The sequence below is a fragment of the Sminthopsis crassicaudata genome, chromosome 1, assembly GCF_048593235.1.
Source record: "Sminthopsis crassicaudata isolate SCR6 chromosome 1, ASM4859323v1, whole genome shotgun sequence".
Lineage (NCBI taxonomy): Eukaryota > Metazoa > Chordata > Mammalia > Dasyuromorphia > Dasyuridae > Sminthopsis > Sminthopsis crassicaudata.
In genome coordinates, this window is record NC_133617.1 from 645,948,979 (window position 1) to 645,968,563 (window position 19,585).

The 19,585-nt window shown below is 32.4% G+C and overlaps 1 protein-coding gene across 16 annotated transcripts in view; it reads right to left on the minus strand.

Moving 5' to 3' along the window:
- The window catches only part of NFIB (nuclear factor I B), a 270,801-nt gene that overhangs the window by 240,521 nt on the left and 10,695 nt on the right, over nt 1-19,585 (minus strand). For all 16 annotated transcript variants that reach the window (XM_074282919.1, XM_074282918.1, XM_074282911.1 and 13 more), the window contains exon 2: nt 19,033-19,564. In XM_074282919.1, the coding sequence (XP_074139020.1) occupies nt 19,033-19,564 (532 nt within the window). The remainder of the gene's footprint in view (nt 1-19,032; nt 19,565-19,585) is intronic.

Below are 19,585 nucleotides of genomic sequence, written 5' to 3' on the forward strand. Positions count from 1 at the left end.
ATAATGCTACCCAAAAGGCTCTCCTCCAAAAGCATCTCCAAACATATCAAAATCATGCAAAATGCCCTGAAAATGCAACAACAGATAGTTTTATTCAGAATACCATGAATTTATAATTTTGTTGTATATTTAAAAGGAAGAGCAAGTTGTGTATAATAGATCTACAGTTTCAGGTGCAACCCCCTTTTTATTATACTTTCTATTATACAAATGCTTATTTTATTTCTTAAGTTCAAAATAAAAACATAAAATTTTAAACCCTTTTAATTATTAATATCAAGGAAAATATAAAATGTGGAAGACAGACTGCCAAAGATATTTGTAACCATCATAGAAGATGTCTAGCATAGAGTACAAATGGAAGAGCTTCTTTACTGATATTGAGGTCCTCCTTAACCTCCCATTTGTGAATGATACTGCACTAATTGCATTAAGCCCCACAACATTTCAGAGGCCCTTAAAACACTTAAAAGATTCATCCTATTCTCATAGAAAAAAAACAATCAGTGGACAAATAATGTCACTGTCCAGACTATAAAATGCCTGAATGACCAATTCATAAAACAGCTTCATTAACAAAGAAACTATGGATGGTCAAAGACTTGGCTCTTGATTTGAAATTGAGAGAGCACTAAATTACACATGGAAAATCATAAATTGCTTTTATTCCAAGGTCCCCTCTGAACCAACCATGTTCTGGAATATCAGTATTCTATGTATGCTTTGTGATTCAATCATGGAACAATATAGCTTCCCCAAAAGTAACAAGTCACTCAAAAAACAATAGAGAAGAATTCTCTTCTTTCACTTCTACTCTCTGGGAAACTGAACTCTGGTTCACTTTTATACTCGTGTTCTTTTAAAGGACATTAAAATTAATTTTTTAACTTATTAACTTAAATTAACTTAATTTAAAAAAAAACTTTAAAATGTCCTTTAAAATTCTATCTATTTTTACTATGTATATCCAAGGGAAACTCTTTGTTTCATTTTGTGAAGTATGCACAAAAACTTTAAAGTTTTTTAAAGTCATTACTACAACTGCTGTTATTATTCACAGTGATTCAATAAGCAATGACTAGGAAAAGTCAAAACCAAGATGAAGTCTCCAGAGGTACTAATGCTGGTCCTTTGTACACAAAGGACTGAAAATTTAATATTCATCTACACTTCAGAGAGAGAACAGGCTCATGTTGTGTTTGGCATTTTGCCACAGGTGCTAGGATAGACAGCATGAGAACTCAGGGATGAGAATCAGGAAAGAATCTCTAAAGAAGTTTATAGATTGGTCAAGGAATAGGACTGTGGCTGACAACAATATGAAGAAGATAAGTATTAGAGAATCTTGAAGAAGCCCTCTTAGAGGCAGGGGATGGATAAAATGCAAGAGGAGCAGTTTTGCAAGTTTGTCTAGTCTTCACTTCCCTTTTCCCCCTACCTTCTACTGCCAATCCTCATGGAGGATCCAGAAAAGAGAGAGAAGGAAGGAAATCCTGAACAATATTATATTGGGGGAATAGGGTGCTAATACCAATTATATGTAGGAACTTATATAAGTCAGGTATGTCCTATGTTGCAGACTGTTTATACAGACTTCAGAGAATGATTTCAAAACAATTATTTGGAATTCACCATAGTGTTTTTTTTTAATTTTATCAGAATATTACAAAAGGAAAAGAACCTTATACAGTGTGAGATAAAAACTTTCCTATTTATTTTTAAGTAAATGTTTTTCCTTTTTTATCAAGAATACAAAAATTGCCAAAATCAAAAATATTTTTCTCCCTTAAGCCTTTATATAACAATACCAAAAACAGTCTACTGACATAATTTTTTTTGTAAAGTTTTGTTTTAGTTAAGCAACCCCTAAGAAAGCTCTGCTTTACACTCACCTCTTCCCTGAAACCATTCCAGACTAATCATAGGGAGCTCAGATCCCTGAGAGCTCATCATTTATATAGCCTTCTATGTGTGGCTGTTTGGATATGGCATTTTTACTTATTCACAGATACTGTAATTTTCATTTGTCTTATCTTCCCCATTAGTGAAATTGCACCAGGTTTTCTTTCTTTCCTTCTTAATCTCACCACAGGAATTTTTGCTAAGTATTCAGAACCCAGTTCATACTTTGTAAATGCTTTCTCTAATACTTTCTCTCTTCTTCATCCTAGTATAGTTATCCAGTACTCTGGATTTTCCTTTAAAATTAAAATGTTCTCAGCTTCAAAAAAAAAATTCGATTTTTTTTATGTACAAGCTGGATTTGTCATATAATAGCACAGAAAACCTTCACCTACCAAAGGCAAAGATATTCTTTCACTTAATGTAAGAGAATACATGGGCATACTGAGATTAGGAAAGGATTATTTAAAGAAATATCAGAAAAAAACCCAAAACCAAAATGTGTTAGGTACTTGAAATAGATATCCAGAAAAACAACCCAAAATATTTCTTTAGATGTTTATGAATGAACTAGACAGTGAAAATATTCTTCAGAGAATATAATCTATAAAATAATAATCTACTGTGAGATAAATTAAGAGACCCACTCCCCTCCATATTCTTATCTGTGACTGTCATTTATATAGTACTTAAAGGCTTAAAAATAAGCACTTTTATACTCATTATCTCATTTAATTCTCCTAAGCTTCATTTTATACAAAGGGAAACTGAGACTCAGATAAGTTAAATGACTTGCATTTTATAACATATTCTGTAAGTATCCAAATCAAAATAATTCAAATAAGGTTTCTCGTGACTCAGTTCATCTCTTTCTGCTATTCCATGCTGCCCCTACCATTATTAATTTTAGTACTGTAATTCTGTCCCTCAGAGACCCAGAGAAAAGATGAAATACTATGTAAAATACATATCCGCACTAGTCTAAGAAAGGGTTTTAGATTTTAAGTCTTGTTTTCCTCTCCTGAATATTATTGCTCTGATAGTTTTCTCTGTTAAGTAAGAGCCATGATTACATTTACTTTTGTTTTTAATTATGAATATGTTTGGAATTTTCATACAACCCAAATGACTGTATGAAAAATGGTGAGTTGTAAAGTACACTATATTCTGACAAGGAATTTATCCAGGATTTATTTATTCCAGTATTTCTTTCTTTTTCTAGGAAAGACTATTTAATTTATGTTGCCCACAGATTTTGAAAACAACATTATTATTTTCTTTTATTCCTTACCATTCATTTCTTCTTGGATAGTTTTTTTGGTGAGGTCTGCATTATTATATGGCAGATAGAAAGTTTAAACTTTCCATATTTGTTATTTCTATTTTTTCACATCTGGCTTAATATCTGACTTAATGCTCTACCACCCAAGATGCAGAATTCATCATTTATATTCATTCTCAAAAATCTTTTGGGAAAATCAAATGGTGAAATACAGTAATTAAAAGTAAATGTTTTATTTCTTATATGATTGTTTGAAATACTGTGGCTATTTTAATTATACTAATAAATGTAGCCATGAAATTTAGCCCACAGTAACCCGACATGAATATTATAATATAAAGAGGTACAAAAAAACTAATACAAATGTCAGACTTATATTACAAAAGTGAATGAAGCAGAAGACTAGCAATTAGGCACTGACTTTGATGAAGAGCACTTGAGACTAACCATATACTATCTTTTTTTCCTCAAGTAGCTATCAAAGAGAAACTTTTTTTTACAGATTTTCCTCAACTATAACTGCCATGTGACAGTAATCTTCAAAAATCACAGAATCTCAAGAGTCATAAGAGAATCAAAAGTCCAATATCTACCAGAACAAGAATTATTTTAAAAACAGAACTGAAAAATCTTCACCTAGCTTTTGCCTAAAGACATTCAATGAGAGGAACTTGCTGAACTCTTGAAGCAGCCCATTCCATCCTGGTATAGCTCTTAAGTGTTAGGAAGTCTTTTCTTATGTCACTGCCTCTCCAAAACTCCCATTCATTACTTCGGATTGTCTCTTCTGGGACCAAACAAAAATCCTAATAGAAAAGCAGTCCTAGTGAAGAATTGAACTACGGAACCTAGCTATGACTGTAAATGTCTATATAATTTCCTATGCTATTCTTCTTTCATAAGGAAATACTTGCTTATATAAAGAAATTTACTCATTTCTTATCCCGGGCCATTTTTAGAATCATAATTCACAGAATCTTTTCAATGTTTTTTAAAAGATTAATGTTTAAAATAGCTATTGCAATTCACAAAGTAACATTTTTCAGGTGACACCTATACTGCTTATTTTGTTCATTTCCGTTCACAGGATCATTAATATAAAGGAAAGTTTTTCATGTTTTTAGTATTTTACATTCCAGGAATTAGGTTTCTTCTAGCTCCTGGACCATGAGGTGGGTAGGGTGGGTGACTCAGGGATCAAGGTTCCCAATTTTCAACTTCTTTTTAGTAATTAAAATCTAATATTTCTTGCAACCATTGTAAATTTGGCAGTAATGTGCTACAATTTCACATTGATGCCATTTTCCACCTTGTAATTTTGCATATGATGAGTCCATCCCAGTAAAAGTTCCTCTTGATAAGAGAAATGTATTATAAAAATACCAAAAGATATTGATGTTAAGGCTCCAGAATTGTGATATAAATTACCTTTCATTAAATTTAATTAAATACACACTTGCTTGTTAAGCATCTACTGTGTGCAAAGCACTGTGCTAAACAGTAAGGAAACTGAAATGAAAAATAAATAATGAAAAATATATATAAATAAGAAAAAAAATTTTTTAAATAAAACCAAGGTAATACAACATCATTTCAAGAGGGAGAAAATAGAAATAATCAGTCAGGGGCAGGGAAGAGAATGGGAATAAAGAACTTCTTGAACAAGGAATCACCTGAAATATGCTCTGAAGAAAAACAGAGAGTATGTAAGGAAAAGAGCAACAGTCCATTCCAGATGTAGTAATTGAAGGTCAGCAAGTTACTATAATACTACTGCTAAATGATCTTAATTATACTTTAGTAAAAAATAAAACAGCCTTCATATTAAATCAATTAAAAGAACAACAACAATAGCCTTTACACTCTCAACCCTACTAAAAGAATTCATGACAAGTGCACAGTTGTGGTCAATCCCTCAGATAGATTCTTGGGGAGGGAAAGTGTCAGGTGAGGGAGAAACAAATCACTGGCACTTAAAAAATAGATATTGAAATTAAAAGAAAGAAATAATGTAGTTTAAATTTAAGTAGTGTTATTTTCAGGCCTTCTAAAAGGATTAAATAACAGAATCCTAAATGGTTTGTTTGTACTTTCCATGCAATGTGTAGATTAACCATGAAATTCTGTTTGGGACACTTTGACATCTGTTTTCAGTGCATTACAATGAAATCTGGGGACTTGATACATACATTTGCTATAATAAAACTGTCACTAATCAGTGTTTTCCAAAATATTGCCCATAACTATTACTATTCAGTAGTCTCATTTGCATGATCTAATATTGTTGCTACATCATGTTTTTTCCCTGACAACATGTTAGTTGGTCCCAGGCACATTGTCTAAAATGGCTGCAAACCACTCAATAATCACAGTATTTCCAAGGTACTTCATAAAAGATAAGCATGCAATTTGTCCGAGAACTAGACAAATAGTTTATCCTTCATTTTTTTCTTTATCTCATACATTTGAGGTTATAAGTTAATAATCATATTTAATAAAATCCAACCTCAACAAATGAGCTTACATTTAAAAGCAAATTATGTCTCATATTGTCAATACAACAGGGCATGTGAACAGAAATTTGACTTGATAACCCCACCAACAAATATATGGATATGTTCTTTGGATACTAACTGTAAAATCTACCATTAACTTTGATCTATGGTACCACAGACTAAAACTGGACTAATCTATAAAGAACAGCCTTCTCTGATTTCTCTAGAGTTAACATACAGTTGTAGCTCATCTTCACTAAGTGTTATTGAAAGAAAGTTTTGCCAATATAAATCTTAGCCTAAATGGAGCAATGGTCTTAGAAAGATACAAAATGTGACTTACCAATAATTAAAATGTATTGCTTGTAACATATATGTGTGTATATGTATACATATATATATTTGTTATTCATAGAGCTGACATTTTTATTTTAATTATTTAATACACTGTAATTTTTTTCTCTACCATGATATTTATCTTCAACTTGAAATACAGTTTTCTATACACATGTTTTACATTACATGAATGTTGGACACAAAAAAGCAGATTAATTGCAGGCCTTAATGCTGTGTTTGTTAGTGCTAAGAAGTCATTCCAAATGTTCCAAAAGGGATTACTGCAGTATAACAAGTCTATTTAATTACTGTAAGACCAGTGATCCTCATATTACTATAAGCAGCTTTTCCCTTATTTGGAGTCTGTAAATAGAACAGAAATTGTTACATGATAACTATAAATCATGTCAAAAAATATTCAGGCTTTACCATTGAGAAATGTAAAGGAATGTGCAAGCAGCTACAGAAGTCTGTGCAAGAAATATAGTATTTAACAAGCGCATACATGTATGTGCTCCACTTGATGTTTATACCAAAAAATTTTCAAGTGTGCATTTAAATAAACATTTTCATTTGCATTAAAAAGAGCAAAAATCATTCCTTTGGCACTTCAGCAGCAATGATATATGTGTTATTCTTAGAGGCTTTAGGTTACATTTTAAGTTATTTGCATTAATTGCATTAAATTTTCAATCTTAAAATGTTCTCAAGATTTTAAAAATCTAGTCTATAGGTTCTATAAGGTGTAATTTTTAAAAATCTCATATTAGCCACAAGGTATCAATTCAACCTCAAACATACTTTCAAAAAAGATCAAGGTATATAAATATACATATGCACATTACTTAAAATTATGTGCTTTGAGCAAAAACAACTTAAGAGAATTTCAAGTTCTATTTTCTACTTGTCTCAATAGATAAATAGACTAACTTTTACTATTAACTCCCAGATAGTAATAGCATAGCAGCAGTATGGCCAAGTGGATGAAGACCTGGGTTTAAGTTGTCTCTGAAATATACTGGATATGTGACCCTGAGCAAACTATATAGCTTCTCAATGCTCTGGATAGCCCCTAAGTCTACAGGTTGTAGAGAAGGTGTCAACCATCACAGGTAAAAGAAATTTACATATTTGACAATTCCTAATAATGATGAAATCAAAGGTCCAGTCTCTATCTCTAGTATCAAACCATATTTGTATATGATCAACTGTTATTGAATGTAATATGTGAAGATGATGCTTAAATGATGCCTTCTTTTTGAGCTGTGTCAGTAGCAGTGGTTATGGATTTATGCTAAACCATTGACATTCTGAGCTCAATTGTAATGAAATATACTGCATTTTAAAGCTTTGAGTAAATGGTAAAATCTGTAGCTACAAAGTAACCTAGAGATAAATGGTTTATAAGAGGATCTAACTTATTATCTTGGTCTCATTATTTAGACACTCTGCTTGATGCGGAAAAGGCTAAACAAAAACAGGATGGATCTCAGTTCAAATCCCAGCTCTGACACAAACTAGCTAGCTATATGACTCTGGATAAGTAACTGTTAACTATTTGGTTCCTCAGTTGTCCCCTCTGCAAAACAGAAAATAATATCTGCATTACTTATTTTATAAGATTACTGCAAAGAAAACACTATAGAACCAGAAATTATTATTATTAACAACCTTAACTGCTGTGATTATCAGACTACTTATATCAGTCCCATTTGTTTCCTGTTATGTTTATTCTAGATGAAATAATTTGAATTGTTTATACTTAACTTTTTCCTCTGGTGTTTATATATTTCATTTTCTCTATGTCATTAAAAAGGGAAAGGAAGATAATTTAAGGGGAAAAAGCTAATTGTAGATAATGTATAAGTCACTCACATCATTGATTTAAAATGTTTTGAGTAGTTTTGACCCACTTAAGGATCATTTTAAAAGAAGAGACACTTTAAGGACTGCATACATCTATAAAATAAATAGCTTCCTCATATTTTAAAAATAATCCAATCCATCCACATTATAGCTGTTATCATTCTGTCAAATCTAAAATATTAGCTTAGTTTCCCAAATATTATCAGTTAAATTTTCTTTAACAAAAGTTTTACACTTTTATTAGAGAGCTGGTATGAAAACTATGAATCATAAACAAATGTTTGAGTGACAGCATTCATTTCACACTAAAATTAAGGGTTTTTTTCTGTTTATATTCACTACAATTCTTTTTCTTCTTCCTTTCAGAGATTTATATAATGATCAGAGGAAATTTTTTTTTTGCATACCAACCTGAAATAAGAAAAAAAAAATCTCCCTAACTGTAGACTTTTTTTAACTGTATATTCCTAGATAGAATAATGCATTTGAATACCAGATGGCCAATTTAAAGCCATAGATCACCCCTACCAAAGAACACTGACAATTATATTGTTTTGAAAATTGATTTCTTGTCATCTGAATTTTCAGGACAGGGAATATTAACCTATTCAAAGGCTAATTATGCCAATCCTTTGCAACCTCTCTGATGCCTTCCTTCAGCCCATCAGTAATGTACTCACACTGCTTCATAGAACAGATTTGTATAGTATGTTCTGTTTCACTGCTCCATGCGCTTAGTTCTCCTGTTGCCAGTACTCACCACTACCACCCAAAATCTTAATCCTAAAGAACAAGGCATTTTAAAATGCTTCAAACTACTAAGGAAAAAGAGCAAATTTCTGCAAGCATTTTAACTCAAAATGGGGAGGTTTTTTGAGCCCCATCCCATTCCTCAAAGGTCTTATGAGCATCTTAATGAATGCTCAAATGACTATGATAAAATCCATATACTTTTTTCCATCAGAGAAGAATGCAATGATCCTCAGCCCAGAATTTATTCACTTAGTATGGTATGTAAATCTGATTTTACTGCTCTATCTAAATGATTCCCATCCCTCTGCCACTTCAATAGTCACAAAGACCACATCTTAGCATAAACCCATATATCAATGAATGTGACTGAAAACAGAGGCCTTGAATTCAAAACAATTTATCTACTTGATTTGTCCTTTTGATAAGTTTCACGGGTAAGGCAAAGGGAAAAGGAGGCTAAATCTATTGATCAAAATGATGTTTGTTGATTGTCCACAAATTTCATTTATCTATATTTTATCTGATCCCATCCTAACAGGTTGAGAAATCAAGAGGTCACTCAACTGTTAAAACACTGAAACTTCTTAATCTTTAAGATAGATGTCTGTGGGAAGATCAGAGATGGCAAACACTGCAATCTATAGTTTATGGATATGATATAGGGGAGGGAAAGAAGCTAAAGTCAAGGAGTCAAAAGAATTTACTATTTCATTATGTCTTCCATCTGTCAAGTATTCACATAGGTATAAACAGTACATGGCATGCACTTATATGAATTATATATATCCTAACTTCAACATTTTTCTCCAATATTTTTTAAAATAAACATAACAGCTTGGATTTTCAGTATTTAATCTGACAAATATAAGGGAAATCATAGGCTACAAAATCATATTTGGCATCTTTTAAAAGAAGGATTAAAAATATCAAAGTTTTAACATTTGCTTTAAAACACTTTGATATCTTCAACATAGGACTTCATTTTCTCAGAAGAGAAGACTCAAATTATATGTTTCACAAGTAAAATATTCAACAAGAAATCCATTTCTTTGTTTCTTGGATGATAAGTTATTATTTTTCTTAACATTTCATAAAATGAATATTTGCATCTAACCTGTTCACAAAAGTCATAATTTTTGCTCATGAGCCTTTGCTAAATCAAAAAAAAAAATCATATAAGTAATAAAAACTATTTTAAAAATACTTGTAGCCTGACATTTAAAGTTTCAACTCATTCTCATTTTCTTCCATTTTTTTGTCTGCAACATTAATATTCAGGAATAAATAGGCCTTCCAAACACTAGTAATAAATTTACTGTATGAAATTTTAAAACCAATCTTTTAAAGATACATTATAGAACTAAAAGTATAAGTAAAATGATCACTGTTAGCACCTGAATCTTATCATGGAATATTTTTCCATGAATCAGTTAAAATAGTGAAAATTCTAATGGAGCAAACCAAAAAAAAATGTAAAAAAAATGAAATTTCAGAATCCAGAATTTGGAAATTGTAGGGGTTTTTTTTAAGAATGAATAAAATATTATGTGTGCCATAAAAAGATCAAAAGTAAACTGGAAGCAGGAAGAAAAATCAGTATCCTAAAAGCCAGAAATCTTTTTTTCCCCACCTCAAGTACCAAGGAGGGCTGCCAATTTGTCCCCATCACTGTCGACAAACAAAAGAAAACCCCTACTACAGCTAGACCATGTCAAACAGAAGATACAACTACTCCAGAGGGACGCCTTGAATCCACTGGGGTGTAAAGTCGGGGTTGGGGCCTTTTTGTCAGTCATTACCATAAAAGAATAAGAGGAAACAGTGACATTACTAAACAATGGAAAGGTCAAATGGCTTGCAGCCATTTCATGACCCAGACAAGTCAAGGTCAAGGGATTCAGGTAGCAACTTTGCCTGAGCATAAGTTACTGCACAAATGAATTGTTTTAACACATCAGCTTTGGTCAATTAAACCTAACAAGACAAGTTCCAGGGTTCTTGACACTAAGGCCAGAAGCTGAGACAGACCTCATAAAACAAGGCTTTTAACATGGCATAGCAAATTTAAGGTAATCCATCCAGAAACTGCAGATGTCAGAATAATAAAATACAAGTTGACCTAAGCAGGAACATTTTTCACACTTTTGACTCTTAGATACTGGGGTACACCCTTTACATTGATACACTCTCATCATTACCATGGGCAGAGATAGTAATCCCCTATACACATAAATTAGACAATGCATTCTATTATTTCAAATGTTTCAAATCTTCGTGGATACGATAATATTTTCATACTGGGCTCTAGGCTTCCTTGCTAACAGTGTGCTTCATGCTGCAAAAAAACATGCATACACATTTTTTCAAAGATTATAAACTCAAATGTTTTTGAAAATCTTTAATTTCACTCATCAGAATATTGGTCTATCACATTGCATTTGTTGTTGTTTGCTAAATAATACTTTGAATGGCTGATTCTTCAATATGCATACATTTGAAAAATCACTTAGTTAAATACTAAAAATCTCTTTTCTGTGTTGGAACTGATGCTAACTTGCCTTTTAAAACTGCATATATTTAGCATTAAAGAATTTTTTTCCTTAATCTGCAATTCTTATTTTATTTTTCACTTGTTTAAACAAATCCCATTTTCTACTGATTGGTGCTTCATCAGAAACTTGCTACATGCTCTGAACTGCCTTAAATTGGGAGTCTGAAAATACACAACCTCCAGGCAACTCTCAGCTAACAAAATGACTTCATCCATCACCCCATATTTTCAATTATATTGTACTTATTCAGAGTTCTTTAATTTGTCTGTGATTCATCAATGCTGTCCTGTTTAAACTATCATCATAAGTGGAAGAGCTATGTAGCTCTAAGTGTGTTTATCATACATGATGTGTACACACACAAATATTCCTGCTTCCTTATGTCACCTCACAGTTCTTATTGCTTCATACAAATTTTGTGATACTTTTGTCTTCAATTCAATCCCAATTTTTCCCCATTTCATCAACTAATTAGTAATTGTTTCTTCCAATGTTTCTTAATAAAACAACAATCCTTCCTAACAGTCCCCTCCCCCCAAAATAAAAATCCCTCAATCCCTAAAATTGCATGAATTTAGAATCTTGTTACTTTCAGACTAATGGTGGCTAATCACAGAAACACATTCCTCACTGTATTCATTTAGTTTTTAATATATTTCTCTATACTTTAATGACTCCTGTTTTATGCCAAACTGTAACAAGTGAATTCAGCTAAATTAACCACAGCACATAATTAAATTGAGAAATATAAGGTTTAAAAAAAAATACTACCTTGCCACAGAAAAGAGAATCTAATTCTTTGAAAGTTTCTTGTGTTGCTCTGCTTGGCACTCAGACATGCTGCTACAATAATTCAAGTTTCCAAAAGCATAACCACCAGTCCTTGAGATTTCTAAAATTACTCCTTTGCCACAGAGGCAGGAGTGGAAATAGGGAAAGAACTGCAAAACTGCTTTGACAATCATTTGTCCATTCATTTATTCTGATATTGTAAATCATCTTAAGTGCCTAAAAATTCTAATTTCATTAACTTTAAACTGCAAAGCGTGTGTTTTTAATTCTTCGATATCTTCACTATGAGTTCTCAAACCAAAGGGAACTTTTTACCTAGAAACTTAACTTGAGAAAGAACTCATTTTCTCTTGCTTATTATAATTTTCACAATCCTTATATAAGTGTAAAAATTTTGTGGTAATTAAACTTCATATCCTGTTTTTTCTTTTTTGTAAATCTTGAGTGTATACTAAAATAATAGTATTCTTTGACTCCTTGGGAAGCTACTGTGATGTCAAAAACTAAAAGTTTATTTTAATTTTAAATTATTCCAGAGAAGCCAGAGAAAGGTTCCAACTGGGCTATATTCTGACCACATTCTACTCCAATTAGTCAATAGAATAGAATTCAAGTTTTTCTGCTCCATCTAGCAGAAGAACCGAAGTTTCTAAAGAAAATTATTTTGCTAAATTACATATGTACTGAAAAACAAAAATGTTAATAGTCTATCAAGCTAACAAGGAAGTAAGTTATTGAGGACTAAACACTGATTTGCTACATGACATTTTTTTCTTCATAGATTCTATATCTAACTTGAGGAACAGAGAAAATCCTGTAAAACAGTAATACACATAATGTGGAAAATGTATTATACAGGCTTCTTAAAACTTTAAGGCATAAAACCTCTAAAGAAGTGAATTATAACAGTACAATTATTAATAATAAATAGCTTCTAAAAGTGTATTGCTTCCCCATGTCCTCAGACACAAACAGCAACTACACCTATCAGTGAATTACTTTGCCTCTAAACCAATCATCCACTCCCTGAAATATACACTTAGATCAAATTAGCCATTCTGCCCCAAAAAATGCACATGATTTCTATTCTTTCACATGTGGAGACATTTTACTAAATTATATTTAGGCACAATGCAAAGTTCACTGAATAACTTAAGTGAATATTTTTATTTCTGTGTATAAATATTTGGAGGAAGAGGAGAAATGTCTCTCTTGTGCTGCTAACACAGTAACTACCTTTGCTGCCTTCAGTCTTCAACAGAAACACTCAATATTATCTATGAAGGACCTACTATGTTCTGGGCAGCTCCAAAGATAACTTGTAATATTTCAAAACTGTAAAATAGAATTAATCAGCTATATTCCTCTCATTCTCCCTTAGAAAAATGAGTACAAGAATTTAGTTTGCCATGTCAATGTGCCGATGCCAAACTTGTTCAACTGGCCTTGGCATTTTAACTCTTGAACTGTCTGGTAAATCTATTATAAGTCTGGGATATAATGGCATGAAAAGAAGTAACCTCTAGGTCCTTTGACATTGTTTTCTTCTTATCAGTGAGGAAATTGCTAAATATCTTATCTTTAATTATATGTTCCCAGTGAAGGTCTCATTAAATCCATGAATAGAGGGATGCCAATAAGAGTACAACTTTATCTTATGAAGCAGACATAAGCCAGAGCACAAACAAATGTACACTGTAATGTAAGCAGTTCAGCTGAGGACAAGACATTAAACGTAAACTTAACTACTGTCACCTAAATCACACGTATGAACATGTATAACTTTCCTATCACATAAAATAAAAGAAATGCATGTTTTAATTGCAACATTTCACTGAGGAAAACTACCATACAACACTAGCTGGCTAATTAATTTTCCTCAAGTAGGGGAGTATTTTTTTAATAGCCACAAAACAAGCAAATCTTTAATGAGTAAAAATATAGTTATATGAATAATAATATTAATTTACATAAGCTTATTGTGAAGATACTAATGGATGCCCAAATTAATCCAGAAGTCAAGAACCAATTTAGGGAAGGAAGAAAACTATTTTATAACAGTTATTTATTCCCTAACAATGTATGACAAATGGAAAGGGTCATATTTCAAAACAGAATATTTATTACAATTTCCCCTAAAAACAATTATTCACAATATAAATTGTTACACAATTTAACATTCAAAAAGAATGCCAGCCAACATACAACACCTTAGCCACAACCCTAGGTGCCCCAAATAACTAAAAGGAACTTTAGTTTTAAAAAGCAATTAATGCTGAAGTTATGCTTGACAACATCTTTAATAAGAGGGCAAAATATGATCCAACCACCAGTTTGCATAAGTGAGCATAAACTGTGCTTTGTTGCATTCATGCAATCTGCACACATAACAGTTGCTATCTCTTGAGATCTGTAAACTTCATAGCTAGCTCAGTGAGCAAGATTACTTTTTTGCAGAAATCTTCCCTACTTAATGAAAAAGTGTCTACTCTATCCCCTTTCTCCACCCTTACTATCTGCCCCCCCCCACCTCCAGACAGGACACAGTCTGGCGATTCAGTAGCTCACATAGGCCAGACTTCCTTCTGTGCAGCCCTTTGGGTAAAACTGCTAATCCTTCTTATTAATTAACGAGATAATAGTGGTTAACCGGAAAGCAATATTAATGCTAACTATCTAGGAAACTTCAACAAAATTGACAGCCTTTTTGTTAGTTTTCCTGCAAACAGAACTACATAATTGGGAATATTCTGATGTAGAATTTAAAAATTCGGGGATGCTTAGATTCTATCACATTTAGGAAATGTTTCCTCTTTAAATATTTGCACTGAATATACCTCTCCCAAATTTCTGATATTAAAGTAAAAATAAGGAGTTTTCACGAGAGTAGCATAAAAATGGAAAGAGTAGAAAGTAAGGGAAATATGACTAATATAAGAAATATGCTGTGCTGAGGGAGAAAACAAACAAACAAAAAAAGCTTAGTAATAATTAATGCATTTCCCATCACTGCAGCCTATTAGTCCTCCACAATATTTCTCAAGGTAGGATGTTCTTCCTAAAGTACAGCCTCTATATTATAGTGAGGATTGTATGGAAAGATTTGCCTTTTCAAAAAATTTCTGTTAAGACAGCAACAAAGACAGCATAGAGAACAAGAATTCACTATATTGAGAAACGTTGGCTCTCTTTAATCTGTTAGTAAAATGAAGAGACAAGATTAGAACAGTTGTTTCAATCTACTGCAGTCTAAAAAAAATCTAGAAAAGGAAGGGATTTATTTTATCTAAGGTTTGCTGCAGCAAACAAGTACAGCAGCTTTCATTCTCTGATTGTCAAAAACTTTCCAATGTGCCCACTGCAATGCGGATGCCAACCAACGAATCAAAGGCATTCAGCAACTAGACAAAGAGGGTCTGATGCCAACCTCGGTGCCACTGGCAACCATTATTGGCATCAAGCACATTGTCTGCCTTTTTTTTCCCTCTCCTGGCACTTGACAAACAAAATGGCGGTTCTTTTAGCAACGGAACACAGTAAAAGCGCAGCACTAACAATCAAATACCATAAATGATTTTATGTACTTGAAGGCAGTTCTTCCCAAATGATACATGATCTCAAGTAGACAGGGGGAAGAGAATGAAATTTTATCAATAGCTGTATTGAATATGACCTTTTACTAATCTAATTTTTTTAAAGACAAAAATGAGGAAATTATGTTGTTTTTTTTAAAGCTGAATAAGAAAGAGGTTGGATAAAAAAAAAAAAAAAAAAACTTCCCCCAATGATCATTTGGTGGTGAAATCTTTAATAATTTAGATTTTGTGAATAATTTTTAAAATCTCATAATTTCTTCCCCAAACCAGGGGATTTGTGACTAGCGATAGTCACAGCTTACAATTCCTGTAAAATCCCCTCCTAACTTTTTTTTTTTCGTTCTAGAAAGGATGCTGCTGCTACTATGAAAAAGGGGAAGTAAGAGATGAACTAAAAAAAAAAAAAAAAAAAAAAAAAAAAAGAAGGGAAAAGGAAAGCCATATGAAGTTGGTCAACGGTGAAACTTTATTAGAAGCTGATCCTTATTTCTTCCTCCAGAAAAGATGCAATATGTGATCTTGTATAAATAACCAAGAGGACTATTGACATTTTCAGATCTGGAAATTGTCAATATATTGTAACATTACTCCGCACTGCAATGCGGATGCCAACTAACAAATCACAAGCATCCTAAGCTAAACAAAGAGGGTCTGATGCCAATCCTGGTGCCACTGGCAACCATCATTGGCACTCTAGCTATTCTTCCTCATGTTTTTCTCCTAGTTATTTAGAGAGGGAAAAAGTAATTTTCTCCCTTCATTCAATTTCAAACATTACATTTTTCTTTTCTGATTTTTCTTTCAGGTTATTCTTTATATTTCTATACCTGATTTATAAAACATAGTTAAGTGGGTTTTCATGTACTTACATGAGAAATAAAAAGTCATTATGTGAGATATGCAGCACTTTGATTGACTATAGGCTTATCTTTTAAAACCTGGCTTCTTTAATCAATTGCACTGCAAAATGACATAATTAACCTACTCTTGACAAAGAAAAAGATACAAATTTTGAAAAAAGGAAAAAGACAAAAGCATCATAATGTGACTTTTTCAAATAAAAAAAAACCAACAGATGTTACAGAAGATGCACTGGAAGGTAGGAAAAGACACAAATTAGAATCACTGGGTAAAATAATGAAAAAATCGCCTGACGGTATATGTGTGTTTTCTTAAACAAAAGAAAAATCAATATTTTCTCCAGAGATTTTTTTCCTAGAGATTGCTCAAAATTTAATATGCCCACTGATGGTATAATATAGAAAACATTTATGTATTTTCCCTATTCACCTTATCTTTCCAAATCCAAAGGGTAAATCCTTATTGCCAACTCATCTAAAATAAGACAACAGGCAGCCTGCCCTGCTAAAACACATGCACACACGGACATACAGTTCATAGAATAGCCTTCAAGAAACTGAAAATGTAAGTACTCAGATGAATGCGAATCTTCTTTCTACACTAAAAAGTCGCTTAAACTGGTTTTTAAACTTTATTTCCAATACTGACTTCAGGAAACCATTTTAAAAGGCATTTTTCAGTTAATCCAACTAATAAATAACCCATTGTATAGTATAACTTAATGAAAATCTATGTTGTATGCTTTATACTTTTACTTGTGAACCTTGGTTCCATTTTTGCTTCATGCTTTTACCAAAAGCATCTTTAGCCATATTTAAGTCACTGCAAAATAACAAAATGCTATAAATGATGGTAAGTGGGAGGGGAGGGAAGAGGAAAAGGAAAAAAGAGAAATTTGATGTTACAACTTCATATGTATTTGAACAAGATGCAATAAATTCCATAGCTTCATATCCATTACTATTGGATCAGAAATTAAATGTGATTTTTTTCATTGCAACTTTTAAAAATATATCAAGCAAAATTAGTGAGGAAATATAAGGAGCAGGCAACTTACTATGTACCTAAAAGATCCAATGAATAATGTAGATATTTTACTTATTTTAAATGTGAAAAAATTCAGAATAATTTATTATTCAAATCTCATAATTATGTGAGGAGCATCAGATAGCAGTATGTCATCTGGCTATCTGCAGGCCATTTTTGCCTATCACCAGGCCAAGTTATGAAATGATCCACCATCTGTGGCAGATCCAACTTTAGTTCACTTTGGGCATGCTGCAAAAAAGGCAATGCTATTTTAACATGGATTGATTATTGAGATGTGATGACTTTTAAGGCCTGATAACATGCAATAGGAGTAGAAGAAATACTTGCCAATTTAGAGATAATACAATATAAGGAAAATTAAAAATCATAAATAAAGAACACGTATTTTGCAAACTCAAAAAAATAGCAAGAGAAACACACCTGTTTGTGACTTATTCAGGAAGATGTATATCACTATTCGTTCCTACTAATTTCAAAGAATAGATGTACTATATATGTTTATCTCCATTCTTTTTTTTAAGATTTTTTAAAATTAGTCTATACAATATGCTTTCCGTTTGTTTGGTTTTTCTTTGGCTTTTTTTTTTAACTGTACTTCAAGGCCATGCCCATACCCCTCAAAAAGTCTCAATGAATTTATACTTTGTGAACTTTCAGCATACCTTTAAAATTAAATGTTCCTATTTCACTATGGGAAATTATTACAGTACGGCTTATAAAAAACCAGAATGGTAATCCATTTAGCCAACACTGAGTGGTTGGTTACACAATCAAAAAGAAGGTGTTGGTAGAAACATTTAATCTTACAAAGCTATTGGTCTTTACAAGATCTATCTTTTGTTCCTAGAGCTCTCAAGCATTCTATAAGGGTGAGAATTGAATTTTTTTTTCTCAGAGCTATAGTAGGTATGTCTAAAAGAACATATTTTAGTTATTTTAGTCTGGGGAGAGTGTATAAAGATTTTTTAAACATGTATAGATATAACTATACCCGCATAAATACACATATTACTTAAAATTGAAAAAAATCTGCTATTACAGAAATATGTGGGGAAAAAAATAAAATGAGAAGGATAATATTATTAAACTTTGTTATGATTCTGAGTAAATTTACTACTTCAAAGACATCCAAAAATATACTTCTTTCTTAGAGTTCAACTACTCATATCAATGTATATGTGTTACAGCTATACTCTAATGAAATGTCTTGTAAATGATGGAACATATCTTTTATGGACACATCACTAGCAGTCTACACGCATAAACATACATATATACGTATATATGTATATATACATATATAAGTATATATCTGATATCTATGTATATGTTTATATGTGTGTGTTTTCACATACATACATACATATTCAGTGTTAAGAGTTGGAAGAGACCTTAGAGATTTTTGAGTTCAACCCAAGTGTTGTGCTTGTAAATGGGGAAAGAAAGAAAAAACAGCTCTACAGAAGAATGTTTGGAAGTCATGCTTCCATTACACTGTCCTGTCAGTGTTTGACATACTAATATAAGAAACAACAGTCTGCTCCTACCTTGCTCCTGCACGTAGTATGCCAAAAACAAATCAAGCTCTTTAACTGATACTGTTATATGATGTGGCTGGACGCAAAGTGCTGGATTTGTGCAATGTGGGGATTTCATGAGCCGTTCTCCATCCGTACTTTCCAAAGGGATGCCTTTGAACAGGATCACCATGACTAGATCCAGACGCCAGACTTTGTCAGCCTGTCGCAGGCAGTCGATTCTCCTAATCTTACCCTTCTGGTCGGGATTGGATAATACACAGCATGGGTGCTTCTTCCCAGTCACGGTGAGCACGAAATCCTCCCGGTACTCTTGGCGGATGTCTTTGCGCAGCTTGGCGAGGAGCCTAGATGCCCACTTCTGTTTGATTTCAGGCTTTTCACTAAGAAGCTCATCTTTGACTGCTCTTTCCTCATCCTTTGACATTCGCTTCTCATGTTTTTTAAAGTACTTGCGTTTTCGAGCCTGCAGGTTGAACCACGTATAGGCGATTGCACGGACATGTGGAAGAAGTGCCTCGATGAATGGGTGAAATTCATCCTGTGGAAGAAGGGAGGGGGA